This window comes from Lepus europaeus, chromosome 5 (assembly GCF_033115175.1).
Source record: "Lepus europaeus isolate LE1 chromosome 5, mLepTim1.pri, whole genome shotgun sequence".
Lineage (NCBI taxonomy): Eukaryota > Metazoa > Chordata > Mammalia > Lagomorpha > Leporidae > Lepus > Lepus europaeus.
Window position 1 is genome coordinate 15,785,374 of NC_084831.1, and position 13,211 is coordinate 15,798,584.

Here is a 13,211-nt window from a genome sequence, read left to right on the forward strand (position 1 = left end):
GCTAGAGCCTCTGGCAACATGTAATCTACCCCGTCCCAGACTTGCGCCAACTCCACCTGCGTCATTTGCTACTCAGGCCTTTGCGTTCCTTTTCATGTAGCGCTGTCTGCGCATGTATAGTCCTTCGCAAGTACACCTTAACATTTCCGTTGCTTTAAATTCTTAAAAATGACATTATGACAGCGGATGGCGGCTGTCTGACCCAATCGCCATACACCCGAATGCCTGCATCTCATCCTCAGATCAGGTTCCCGACGCCAGCTCCCAGCCGACATGGAGCCTGGGAGGCTGTGTGGACGGCTCAGGTGATGGGGTCCCTGCAGCCCATGCAGGAGACCTGAGTGGATTCCGGGCTCCAGTCCCCACCCCCCAGCCTCAGTCCTGCGGGCTTCTGGGGATCAAACAGTGGACGGGAGCTTTCTCTGTCCCCCTCTGCCCTCTGCCCTCAAGTTAAAAGGGGGCGAGTATGTGAACACTGGCCACAGCAGTCGCCTCTTGGGACACCTGCAGTCCGCATCAGAGTGCCAGAGCCCAAGTCCCAGCTGTGCTTCCAGTCCCAGACTCCTGCCTCTGGGAGGCGGCGAGTGATGGCTCAGGAACTTGAGTCCCTCCAACCCGCAGGGGAGACCCAAATCAAGTCCAGGCTCCAAGCTTCCTCTTCACTCAGCATCAGCACTTTACCAGCATTCGGGGAGTTCTTTGTGTCTGTCTGTGTCTCTCGGCCTTTCAAATAAATAACGCCACTTTTTCTAAGATATTAAATTGCATATACTCTTCGGGACCCTACCTTTTCTCTGTTTACGTCCCAGGAAGTGACTCCAGGGGGCACAGCAGCTGAGTCACCTGCTACCGTGTGAGCGTCCTGCACACGAGCATCCACTCACCGCGGTGGGTGTCTGGGTCGCTTCCTGATCCTGGCTAGTCCGGACCTGGGGGGGGGGGGGGTGCTCTGAATGTTCCTCCGTGTTCCTTCAGGCACAGATACAGGAGCTGTGACCGAGGAGGGGCCTGTGGCGTCAGCCCGAGTCCAGCTCCGGGAGTGACGTCTGCTTTGGCCTCAGCCCCCTCCGTGCTGCGCTTGGACTCCTAAGCCCCGAGCACCCTGGGCTCCTTCTCTTGAGCAGACCGAGTGCATCCCAGCCTCCGGAGCTTTGCCCTTGCCTCCCCTTCCACCTGGAGGGCTTCGTGCACGGCTTCCCTTGGCTGGATTTCTCAAACACTTGTTTCCATTTTATTTGAAAGGCAAAGAGAACGGGATAGAGAACTCTTCCATGCGCTGGTTCAGTTGCCCAACTGCATGCAACGGAGCCAAGTATGTGAGCCATCATCTGCTCTCTCTCGAGATGCCATTAGCAGGAAAGAGGACTCTGGAGCCAAGCGAGAGCTTGAACCCAGGCCTTCCAGTCTGGGGTGCAGGTGTCACAAGTGGCGTCTGCCCCTCCCCTCGCTGACTTTTATCTGTAACTTTCGGACTCAATCAAGTGCTGCTGCCCCTTCAGTCCAACAAGAGTCCCTCCCGTCCCCACCAGTCACCCCAGACCAAGCACAGCCTTGTTGACTTTGTTGATTTTTCATTATCTCCCCACTAGACTGAAACTCCAAGAGGGTGGGGGCCACATATTGTGCTTGGCTGCGGCCCCTGGAGCAGTGCCTGGGGCTCCATGGAGCAGGTGCTCAGTAAGATCTCTCGACTGAGGTGGATAGGGATATATACATTTATATATATTTATATATGTATAGATATATACACACATGTATATATGGTCACATTGCTCAAGACATATGACTTATTTATGCTTTTTCTTTTTTACCTTAATATTTTATTATTTTTGAGGTGACATTTTTATTTTATTTTATTTTTTTTTAATTTTTTTTAATTTTTTTTTTCTTTTTGATAGGCAGAGTGGACAGTGAGAGAGAGACAGAGAGAAAGGTCTTCCTTTTGCCGTTGGTTCACCCTCCAATGGCCGCCGCGGTAGGCGCGCTGCGGCCGGCGCACCGCGCTGATCCGATGGCAGGAGCCAGGGGCTTATCCTGGTCTCCCATGGGGTGCAGGGCCCAAGGACCTGGGCCATCCTCCACTGCACTCCCTGGCCACAGCAGAGAGCTGGCCTGGAAGAGGGGCAACCAGGACAGGGTTGGTGCCCCAACCGGGACTAGAACCCGGTGTGCCGGCGCCGCAAGGCGGAGGATTAGCCTAGTGAGCCGCGGCGCCGGCTGAGGTGACATTTTTAATTTGTATTCTATTCAAAGGCAAATGCTCAACTCAATAAATAATTAAGCAAATAAAAAGTAAAACCATCTTATTTCAGCAGGAAACTAAATAAGGGCTAATAATAATAATGATAATCAAACAAGATGATGCTCAATGAGTCTGAGTATTCACCCCACATCAGCCATGGGGAGCCTGAGACTCGGAGAGGTGAGCTCACGTGCTCAAGGCCTGGAGGCGGCACGGGCAGGTGGCAATCCAGGTCTGATGGTTCCCGTGCCCGTGCTCTTTCCTGAAGGAGGTGGCGAGTTCTGATGCCAACTTTCCATCCTGCAGTGGGCGGGGCTGTGGCCTTGGACCCTGGGAGGCCTGGTGCTCCACCACCTGTGCTGGGCCTGGGGCCCAATCCAGCCCCCTCTGCCCGCCTCCGCCCTATATCAGAGCCTTGGCTCTGTGTCCGCTCCTGTCACGACGAGACAAGATGCTCCGGCTGCTGAGCGCCCTCCTGCTTGTGGCCTTTGGTAAGAACCCAGCCCACGTCTGTGCCCTGTGCTGCCTGGGCCAGGAGCCCTGAGATCTGCTCCCCACCCTGGGTCCTGTGGTCCCCAGCCCCTGCTCCATAGGAGGGGTCTCAGCTCATTCCTGGGGCACAACAGCGCCGGTTTCCAGCTGGTGCTGGGGAGCAGAGAGAGGGAAGCAGGAGAGAGACCAGCTCAGGAGAAGGGCCAGGAGCGGCACCAAGGGCCAAGGAGGGCATCCATGGTGGGGCAGCAGACACAGCCGAGTGGTGAGGACTCTGGCTCTGCACTTAGCCCGCGTGGGGTGGGAATTCCACTCCCTGCTGAACGCTCCGGTTCCCCACTCACACTCTCCCCACCCTGCTCCCGTAGCCTGTGGCCCAGCCTTGTCCTGGCCTCTCTGTCACTTTGCCTTGCAGCTCAGGGCCACCTCCTCTGAGCAGCCTCCCCTGACTGACAGTCATGGGAACAGACAACATTTACCCAGCGCTTACCGTGTGCCAGGCAGAATGTCAACGTTTTTTTCTTATATGAGCTCATGTAATTCTCACGACGGCTCATGATGTCAGCTCTGTTATTGTTCACTTTTACACATGGGGAAACTGACCCTCAGAGAAGTCCAGTAGCTCATCCCAGAACAAGGGGTCCAGACGGTCTTACTCCAAAGCCTCCTCTCCCTTCAAAAACCTTTATTCACATGTTTTCCTTAAAAGGTAGAGACAGACGCGGACCAGCTGACACAGATGTCTCCCATCCCCCCATCCCATCCCCAAGTGCCTCAGGCAGCCAGGAGCCATTGGATGGCAGGGACCCAGGAACTTGGGTCATCACCATAGCCTCCTGGGGCGCACATTAACAGGAAGTTGGAATCCAGAATGGAGCCAAAACTCAAGCCCAGGGACTCCAGTGTGGGGTATGGGTATTGGCATCCTACGGGGCACCCATGCCCACCACGAGCCTCCGCCCTGTGACAGCAGCCCGCACCCCAGGAGAGCTCACTGGGGTCAGGCACTGTTTAGGCATCCGCCTCCTCAGTCCTCCCACTGACGCACGTGGCTTTTTCATCTCCATCCGTGGACTCCTGGGGCTCCAGGAAGCCCTGCTGCAGTCCCAGTGCTCACTGTTCACAGGCGGCTACCGAGGATCAGAGAGGGAAAGGGGCCTGCATGGCTCACACAGCCCGTTTGTGCACAGCTAGGGCTGGGACCTGCCCCCCTTTCCTGCTGGGGACCCTGGGTGGCTGATGTCCCTCCTCTCTCTCCCCTCCAGCCTCGGGCTCTGGTCGCCTTTCCCCCCCCTCCAGCCGTGTGGTCAACGGTGAGGACGCAGTCCCCTACAGCTGGCCCTGGCAGGTGAGAGTGGCGCCAGCGGCTCTGATTCCCACGCTGGGCGCTGGACGCCAAGTTCTGACCGCGAGGCCTCCGGCCCTGACCCCGCGGCCCAGGGCCAGGAGCTCTGGAACTGCCTGCTTCCCACGGAGGTTTTTCCGGTCCCAACTACAAAATGCCAAAGAGAAGCAGGCTCTGGGGACATGGAAGGGCGGAACTCAAGGGGTTGGTGCGTTTAGAAATTCAGGTACTGTGTTTAGGAAGGCAGAGTTTGGGGGACTCATTTTTACATTGAGTGAATTACACAACAGGACCTAGGATGGGGAGACAGGATAATCAAGTGTGATTCCAGAGGAAAAGTGATACAGCCGCGATGAACAGCTGTCTAGGTCGTGCACTGCCCGTTTGAGAAGGGGCTGTCCTTTTCTGTGTGGACGGCGCCCTCTCGAGTTGTGCAGCGCACAGTCTACACCACAGCCTTCACTGTGGGCCTGGACCTCTCAACCTGTTTCTTTCTGGGCACCAGGTCTCCCTGCAGTACGAGGTGAGTGGGGCCTGGTACCACACCTGTGGCGGGACGCTCATCAGGCCTGACTGGGTTATCACTGCCGGCCACTGCATCTCGTGAGTTCTCTACTGCCCTCATCCCTGTCCTGGTCACTGTCCCCGTGTGAGACCCGGGCAGCTCAGGCCAGCCAGAGGCTTTGGAGGTTTGGAAGTCAGGCCCAGAGTGACCTCCCATCTGCTGGCAGGAGCTCCCGGACGTACCGGGTGGTGCTGGGCGAGTACGACCGGGCAGTGACGGAGGGACCCGAGCAGGTGATCCCCATCAATGCTGAGGACATCTTCGTGCACCCGCGATGGAAGTCCTACTGTACACCCTGTGGGTGAGTGAGCTCCCAGCCAGGCCCGGACTCCTGTGCTCATCCCTCCATGAATCCCAGGGGACTCCAGGGACAGTGGGGAGGGTGGGCAGCCTGGGCCCAGCCCCCACACACTTGTCAGAGCCTCAGAGACCCTCAGCACCAACCTCCCTCCCTGCAGAGGGGACAGCAGGGCCAGCGAGAGACAGGAAGCCCCCCACAGCTGCTGGGCTCCGTGGCTCTGGAGCCCAGGACCCCTCGGACACCTGCCCCAAGTCCAAGGTTTCCTGTGGTCAGCACAGATCCATCCGGCACAGCTGGGGATGAAGGGGGAGCATTGGGCGGAGAGTCAGGCCCCGGCAGTCACTCCCTGAGTGGCCTGGGCGTCACGGTCCTGCCTGGGCCTCAGTTTCCCCTTGGTCAGAGGGTGACCTGCAGCAGGGCTTCCTGGTGGTGGTGACGGGCGGGGAGGCCCCGCTCAGCCTCACCTGTGTGCTCACCTGTGTGTCCGGGTGGCTCAGCCTTTTCTGTGAGAGGAGCATGGAAGGGGGCGGAACCCTGGGGAACAGTGCAGGAGGGAGGGGCTGCCGTGATGGAGACCCCGGCCCGTCCTGGTGGGGTTCCTGGGGCCTAGGGAGACCAGTGAGACCCAGGCGAAATGTCCCGAGTGACAGCAGCAGAACCGTGGTGCCCAAGGTGTGGTCTGAGGGGCAGCGGCACCAGCATCCCCTGGGACCCTGTTAGAGTGTCAGACCCCGGGCCTCAGACAGAACACGGCCTCAGAAAGCCTCAGTGAGCTCTCTACTCTGTGTTTGTTTCAAACATTTTTTACTTACCTGTTTTTATTGACTAAAGAAAGAGAGAGAGGGAGAGATCACTCATCTTCTGGTTCCCTCCCCAAATGCCTGCTTCATCCAGCCAAAGCCAGGAGGCCGGAACTCAGTCTGGATCTCCCAAGTGGTGGGCTGACCCCGGCACTTGACCCCGTCACTGTCACTCAGTACCCCAGCAGGGAGCTGCAGTGTGACGACCACAGGGGACACAGGACAACCAGGAAGGTCAAGGGCTGGCGGGGCTGAACAGGAAGGAAGCACCTCAGGGTGCAGAGGAGCAGTGGGGTCTCCCAGAGATAAACTCCCAGACAGAGGACTAGCATGGCACCTGGTGCACCTGGAGGCCCAGGCTCGTGTGACTCTTCCCTCCCCACAGCAATGACATCACCCTCATCAAGCTGTCGCACAGCGCACAGCTGACAGCCGAAGTGCAGCCTGCCCAGCTCCCTCCTGCTGGGGACATCCTGGCCCATGGGACGGAATGCTACGTCACCGGCTGGGGCACCACCTCCAGTATGTACTGAGAGGCAGGGGAGCAGGTCCTTGGGGCCAGGGACACATGGCCACGCCAGGCCTGGGCTTTGGTCCTTTCTCCTTCCCAGCCTCCCAAGCGCAGTGTGTCCAAATGAGAATCATGGGGAGTCCCCTGCATGCGGGGGCCAGGGATGTGGAGGTGCACAGGGTATGAGGGTGGGGGAACTGCGGGGAGCAGGGCCCCCACCAGGCCAGGAGCGCCCCAGCTCCCCCTCTCCATCGCTGCAGCCGGCGGGTCACTCCCGAACAAGCTACAGCAGGCGCCTCTGCCCGTGGTGGACCACGCACACTGCGCACGGCTGACCTGGTGGGGTTTACTCGTGAGGAGGAGCATGGTGTGCGCCGGCGGAGGCGACGTCTCTGCCTGCAACGTGAGTCAGCTCTCACCTGCCCCGGGTGGGCGAGGCCGTGGGACCCCCACGGCCGGCACACAGAGATGGAGGGGCTGTCTCCATCCAGGCAGGACATGGGGGAAGTCAGCGCCATGCAGACAGCCCTGACCATGACCCCAGCTCCAGGCTCACCTGACCTGGGGCAGCCGCCATCCCTCCTGGGGCTCAGGCAGCCCCAGCGGCACAGCAGGGGGCACTGGCACCAGGCCCTCCCAAGTCACCCATGCCGTGTTCTGAAGGGACCCCGAGCCCCTGTGTTAGAGGTGCACATGAGTGTCACATCCATGAGTGACTGCGCCACCGGCAGAGGGAGCTGGTGTCTCCTGGGGCTTCCTCCCTACTAGGTTTGCCCTTCCCACAAGTTTCTTTGTTATTCACAGGGTGACTCTGGGGGACCCCTCAACTGCCCCACAGCAGATGGCTCCTGGCAGGTGCACGGCGTGACCAGCTTCGTCTCCGCCAGCGGCTGCAACACTGAGAGGAAGCCCACAGTGTTCACCCGAGTGTCGGCCTTCATTGACTGGATTGAGGAGGTGAGGATGGGGCAGCCGGGAGGGCTGCAGGGTGGGGGCTGTCCTGAGAGGGCTGGGGCACAGGGAGGAGGGGCAGATCCTGGGAGGGGCTGCAGGGGCCCCGGGAGGGCAGTGGGGGCGGGGCCTTGGGGACATTGCAGAGGGCAGGGGGATGACCTCTGCCCTGTGTGGTCCCAGGAATTCCCAGGCTCTGGGTGGAGTTTGCACCTCCTGACTCAGGGAGGGCTTCTCAGGTGTGTGCTCTGGTCTGGTCCTTACTTGTCACAGAGCACAGAGGGCCATGGCGCCCCCTGCTGGGGGAGACGGGAAATGAGCAATAATGATGAAAGCTGTGAGAGCCAGGGGGAGCTGAGCCCCTTAGTGTCATCTGGGGACGGCTGGTCAGAGAGGGTCAGTGTTGTCCGTGATGACGCAGTGAGAACCGTATAGACTGGGTCGATGAGCCCCAGGACTGGGGTGGGGCCTTGGTTATGGTTTCATCAGGACCCCACAGGTGGGTGCTGGGATCACCACTCCCATTAGAGAGGGCAAGTCACTCCCCCAGGGCCACACGGAGGGTGAGTGGGGGCTGGGAGCTGCCCCAGTTCCACGGACTCCAGAACCTGCCATCCTCACTCCACTCTTCTGTCTTTTCCCAGACCATTGCAAGCCACTAGGACCAAGGCCCGGCTGCCCGTGCTGACCCCACGTCCTGTGTAAAGAATAAAGAGCTCTCCCAAGTCCTAGTAGATCTGTGTCCGTCAGTGACCTCCCCCGGCCGGGTCCTAAACCTGAGAGCTGACTTGCAGACGAGACCAGAGCCCCCTCCCCTGGGAGGACCAGGACCACACGAGGCCTGGGAGAAGAAGGAGTGTGATGGGGAGACCGACCCTCTTGGTGTGCCTGGGGCTGGGGGTTCAGGTCCTGCACTTCCAGTGTGGAAACTGAGGCAGGAAAGCTGGGACAAGTAGGTCAGCCCGGGGTAGAGCCCCACAGAGAGCAGCGGCTTCTCCATGCAGACTTAACACAGTGAGTGACACTTGAGGCAGCTGAGCCTCTCTCGGGAGGCTCAGGGGACAGTGGGAAGGATCGGGTGTTCTTGCCTCCACTGGCTGGCAGGAGGAGGGCTGTGGTCATTCGTTCATTCAGTATCATTCATTCCTTACTTCAGAGGGGGGCTCTGAGAGAGAGGGCAGGTGGGTCTGGCTCTGAAGTGGTTCATTGTTTAGAGAGAAGTGAGCATGGCGGAGACATCCAGCGAACACTGGCCGGTGCCTCCCCGTGGCAGGCTCCAGGCTGGGGGTCCAGAGGTGAGAGGGAGACCCTGGGCTGCAGGGCGCGGAGCCACGCACAGGAACAGGGACGCGGGCAGCATTGCACACAGGCCGGCCCGGCCAGCGCTCATGGAGGCCAGAGCGCCCTCTGCTGTGCAGGCGGAAGAAACACACACAGCCCAGTCCCTGGTGGATGCATCAGTCATTGTCAGTTAGTGGGTTCCACTGTTCCTTTAAACAGTGCAATGCTGGAGCCGGATTCTGGTGCAGTGGCTTGAGTCAGGGAATGCGCCGCCCGCATCCCATATCTGGGCGCCAGCTTGTCCCAGCTGCACTGCTTTGAATCCCGCTCACTGCAAAAGACTGCCCAAGCACTCGGACCTCGGCGACACACATGGGAGCCCCGGGCGGAGTTTCTGGCTCCTGGCTTCGTCCTGGCCCGCCTGTGGCAGGCGCTTGGAGGTTTAGCCAGCAGATCGAAGATCTGTGTGTGCGTGTGTTTGTCTTTTCCTGTCATCTACCTTTCATAAGTCAATAAATGCGTAAAAATTTAAAAAGCAAGCTTTCAGGAGAGCCGGCGTTTAGTCTCCACCTGAGCACCTGCGTTTCCGTGCCAGCTCTGGCTCCTGACCCCAGTTTCCTGCAAATGCAGACCCTAGGAGTGACAACCCTGGGGCAGAAATCGAGTTCCTGCCGCCTGCCTGGGAGACCTGGTTGTACCCCTGGCTCCCGGCCGAGCCCAGCTGCCGTGGGTATTTGAGGAGCGAACCAGTGGATAGGGGCTTTCCTCTGTCTCTCTCCCTTACAAGTACACTTAATAAAAAATTGGAATGAAAATCACTCTGTTGAAAGAGACAACGTGGAGAATTATAGCATATACTTAGGTAGGCCTCTGCCCTTCAAAATTAGCGAATTTTACACTTTGGTTTCATATTTTTAAAAGGCAAAGGATTTATTCCATCTGAAGAGAAACCGGGGTATAGGTTTCATAGTTTTTAATTTATTTTTTTACAAGCATAGTTAGACAAAGAGAGACAGAGAGAAAGGTCTTCCTTCCGTTGGTTCACCCTCCAAATGGCTGCTACAGCCGGCACTGCACCGATCCGAAGCCAGGAGCCAGGTGCTTCTTCCTGGTCTCCCATGCGGGTGCAGGGCCCAAGCACTTGGGCCATCCTCCACTGCCTTCCTGGGCCACAGCTGGACTGGAAGAGAAGCAACTGGGACTAGAACTCGGCGCCCATATGGGATGCCGGCGCCGCAAGGTGGAGGATTAACCAAGTGAGCCATGGCGCCAGCCCAAGGTTTCATATTTTTAAAACTGATGATAACAGTTATAGTGGAGCCTCCGTGTGCTCTTCCCAGGGGGCCTCACCACAGGGGACAGGACTGCACCCCAAGGATTAGCACTTCTACTTGTAGGCATCTATTGGCTAGCTCCTGCCCGCCCCCTACACGTGGGTGTGGAGTTGGCTTGGAGAGACAGGCCGGTCTGCAAGCCCTCATTCTCTCTGCCGTGGCATCTGCCTGGCCTCAGTGAGGAGAGCAGAGCAGCCCAGCCAAGACACAAGACACCAGACACCGACTCCACTGCTTCTGCCATGGAGACGTTAGGAGCAGTGTGCTACGGTGGCGTGGACCTACCCTAGCCTCATGGATGGGACGGGTTTGGAGTTGGTCCTTCCCCTCCACACCGCTGCCTGTTGATCACACGTGCAAACACCCACTAACAAGACACTGCGCCGTTCTGGTTTGAAAAACCGAGCCTGGCTTCACGCGCAGTGGGCTGTCCCGCAACCTGCGTCTTCCCTGTCTCTTAGGTGTCTGGGGTCTCTCCCTGTCCCTAGCTCACGGCTGCAGGTTTGTGCCCCTTGTAGGACACCACCAGTTCTCTCTCTTCCCCCTGAGAGCAGGGCTCAGCCCCTGTGGTTAGACAGTGCTTCCGCCGTGTCCCTGGACGTGCGTCCAGTGCACCTGTGTGAGAGCCCCTCTGGGGAACAGTCCGAGAATGTGACGGCGCCCTCTCACCTGCACCAGTGGCCACATCGCTCTCCAAGGGGACTGCGAACAAGTCCCTGTTTTCCCTTTTCTCACTCACTACCCCCGCATCTGACAGATCGCCCCCTATTCTCTTAGAGTCATTCCCAGCATCTCAACGGCCCCCTACAAATCCCTCTTCCAGCCATCACCCCCAACTCCCAAAAATCCCCAGGGCTGGTCGGGTGGGTCCAGCGTGAGGGCAGGGCAGGAACAGACACAGCGGGGACAGAGCCCTGGGCATCGTGGGGAGGGTGGCAGGAGCCTGGAACTACACTGGCATTGTCCTCTGACCCAGGCAGACACACGGGACTGGTGACCAGGAAGCCGCTGGGCGGCCACGGCACAGCAGGGCTGTAGAGGCTGAGTGTCCACTTCCTCCTGAGGGTCAGCGGAGGGCCCAGGAGAATTTTCTAAAAGAGTTTCAGGTTGAAGGGAGGTGAAGATGTGGTGGGCAGGCAGTGGTCCCCCAGGCAGGGGTCCTGCCCCCAACCCCAGCAGGGAGCCAGGAACTGCTGTGACCCCTTCTCACCACACACGGGCAGCCAAGAGTCAGGAAATCTTGGCAAAACCTTTTTTTTTTTTTTTTTTTTGATCAGCAATTCAATTTTATTTTATTTAAATTTTCAAGTCTCAACAATTGAAATCTTTTCAGTAACATCTAACCAATAAATAGATTTTCAACTAATGTCACAGCCAGAAAGGTTTTTCATTTGCTTTCCAAACGGTGCAAAACAATTGTCAAATTTATTTTTTATGTATTTATTCATGTGTTTGAAAGAGTTACAGAGAGAGGGTGAGACACAGAGAGAAAGATCCACTGGTTTACTCCCCAAATGGCCTCAATGGCCAGGGCTCAGGCAGACGGAAGCCAGGATCCTGGAATTGCATCCAGGTCTCCTACCTGGGTGCAGGGGCCCAGGCACATTAGCAGGGAGCTGGGTTAGAAGTGGAGCAGCCAGGACACAATCTGACACACAGAGGGGATGCCAGCGCCGCACGTGCGGCTGACCCACCGGCACACAACACTGGCCCCGACAGTCGGGTTTTGAAACGGCATCGTGTGAGTCCTTCAGTTCCCTTTGAAAAACGGTGTGCATCAGCCCCACGGTGCTCTTTTTAATCACATAATGTCAACAAGAGAGAGAGAGCTTCCGTATGCTGGTTCCGTCCCTGAATGTCCACCATACACAATGTAAATATGGTGGAAAAGTAATCCCTCCTCCAGACTAATCTCATGAATACATTAAAAATTTTACCAAAAAAATCTCATCTGTTTTTTAAAAAAGTAAGTATGTTTATTTTCATGTTCTTGAAAGGCCGAGCAATAGAGAAGCAGAGACCAGAGGGGCATGGTTGGGCCAGGGAGCTCCCCAATCCACTGGGTCACTCCCAGGACAGCTCCTCCATCCACTGGGTCACTCCCAGGACAGCTCCCCCCATCCACTGGGTCACTCCCAGCACAGCTCCTCCATCCACTGGGTCACTCCCAGGACAGCTCCCCCATCCACTGGGTCACTCCCAGGACAGCTCCCCCATCCACTGGGTCACTCCCAGGACAGCTCCCCCATCCACTGGGTCACTCCCAGGACAGCTCCCCCATCCACTGGGTCACTCCCAGGACAGCTCCCCCATCCACTGGGTCACTCCCAGGACAGCTCCCCCATCCACTGGGTCACTCCCCAGATGACCACAGACGCCAGGAATCTGGAACTCAGCGGAGTCTCCCACGTGGGTGGTGAGGCCCAAGCACTGGAGCCATCATCTGCGGCCTCCCAGGAGCACTAGCAGGAAGCTGGATTGGAAGCCATGCATCAGGGACACAACCCGCACTCCCTTGCGATGCGGGATTCAAAGGGCCCAAGGCAATGCCTGACTGCCGTGTCACACAGCCTGCTCCAGGGATGGCAATTGAAACCGAATCTGAAACTTACTTGTGTTTGAAGGAGTTGAGCTTCCTCGCCTGTTGTGAGGGACAGCCCCCGGCTGCGCACAGAGGGAATCTACTGTTCAGAGTTACGAAAGTGCCATTGCCCATTTAGTAGTAATTAAATCAGCTTAAATTCTAATTCAGCCTATGAATTATACATTTGCGTTTAAATTTTTCTATTGAAAACTGATTTCTATGAAGAGGAACGGTCTGCACATATGATCGGGCTGAGTCCGACCGGTTCTGAAAACACACATGAAATGCAGGGTCGGCATTTACTGTTCAAATGTAAAAAAAAAAAAAAAAAAAAAAAAAAAGTTTTCTGCTTTTTTCTTTTGCTAAAATAAAGCATTATCTCCAGTCTCAAGGCAAAATGTCACTAACTAAAATGGAGTCCTTTTTAGCTGTCATCCTAAAAAAAAAAAAATGCTGTTTTTCAAAGACTACATTGAATTTATTTCTATGATGTGTTTGGTTTTTCCTGAGCTCTTTGGTGCAAGAGCGGCCAGGAGATCCAGCCCCACACAGTACGTGCTCGAGAGTGAGGCTTCCCAAGCCTACTGTCATCAAAACATCTGTGGAAAAGCACCTCTGTGGCACCCGTGGGCGACGGAGAGGGGCTCTGGGTTGGCAGAGCTGCTGCAACCCCAGATGCCAGGGGAGCTGGGGGGAGGGCGATGTGTCAGGCACACCTGTGTCTGCCTGCTAAGTGGCGCTCAGAGGCCATCTGCTGCTGGACATTAAACCAGTCGTCACTAAATGTATATGCATATATCTATAT

General features: G+C 57.1%; 1 protein-coding gene across 1 annotated transcript; it reads left to right on the plus strand.

The window, feature by feature from the left end:
- The first annotated feature begins 2,586 nt into the window (after positions 1–2,586).
- LOC133760604 (chymotrypsin-like elastase family member 3B) lies at positions 2,587–7,924 on the plus strand. The gene is made up of 8 exons (XM_062193151.1): positions 2,587–2,733; positions 4,000–4,082; positions 4,585–4,682; positions 4,811–4,945; positions 6,131–6,267; positions 6,517–6,659; positions 7,061–7,213; positions 7,852–7,924. Exons 1-8 carry the CDS (start codon positions 2,694–2,696, stop codon positions 7,867–7,869), a joined length of 807 nt encoding a protein of 268 aa, XP_062049135.1. The 5' UTR covers positions 2,587–2,693; the 3' UTR covers positions 7,870–7,924.
- Positions 7,925–13,211: the final 5,287 nt, after the last annotated feature.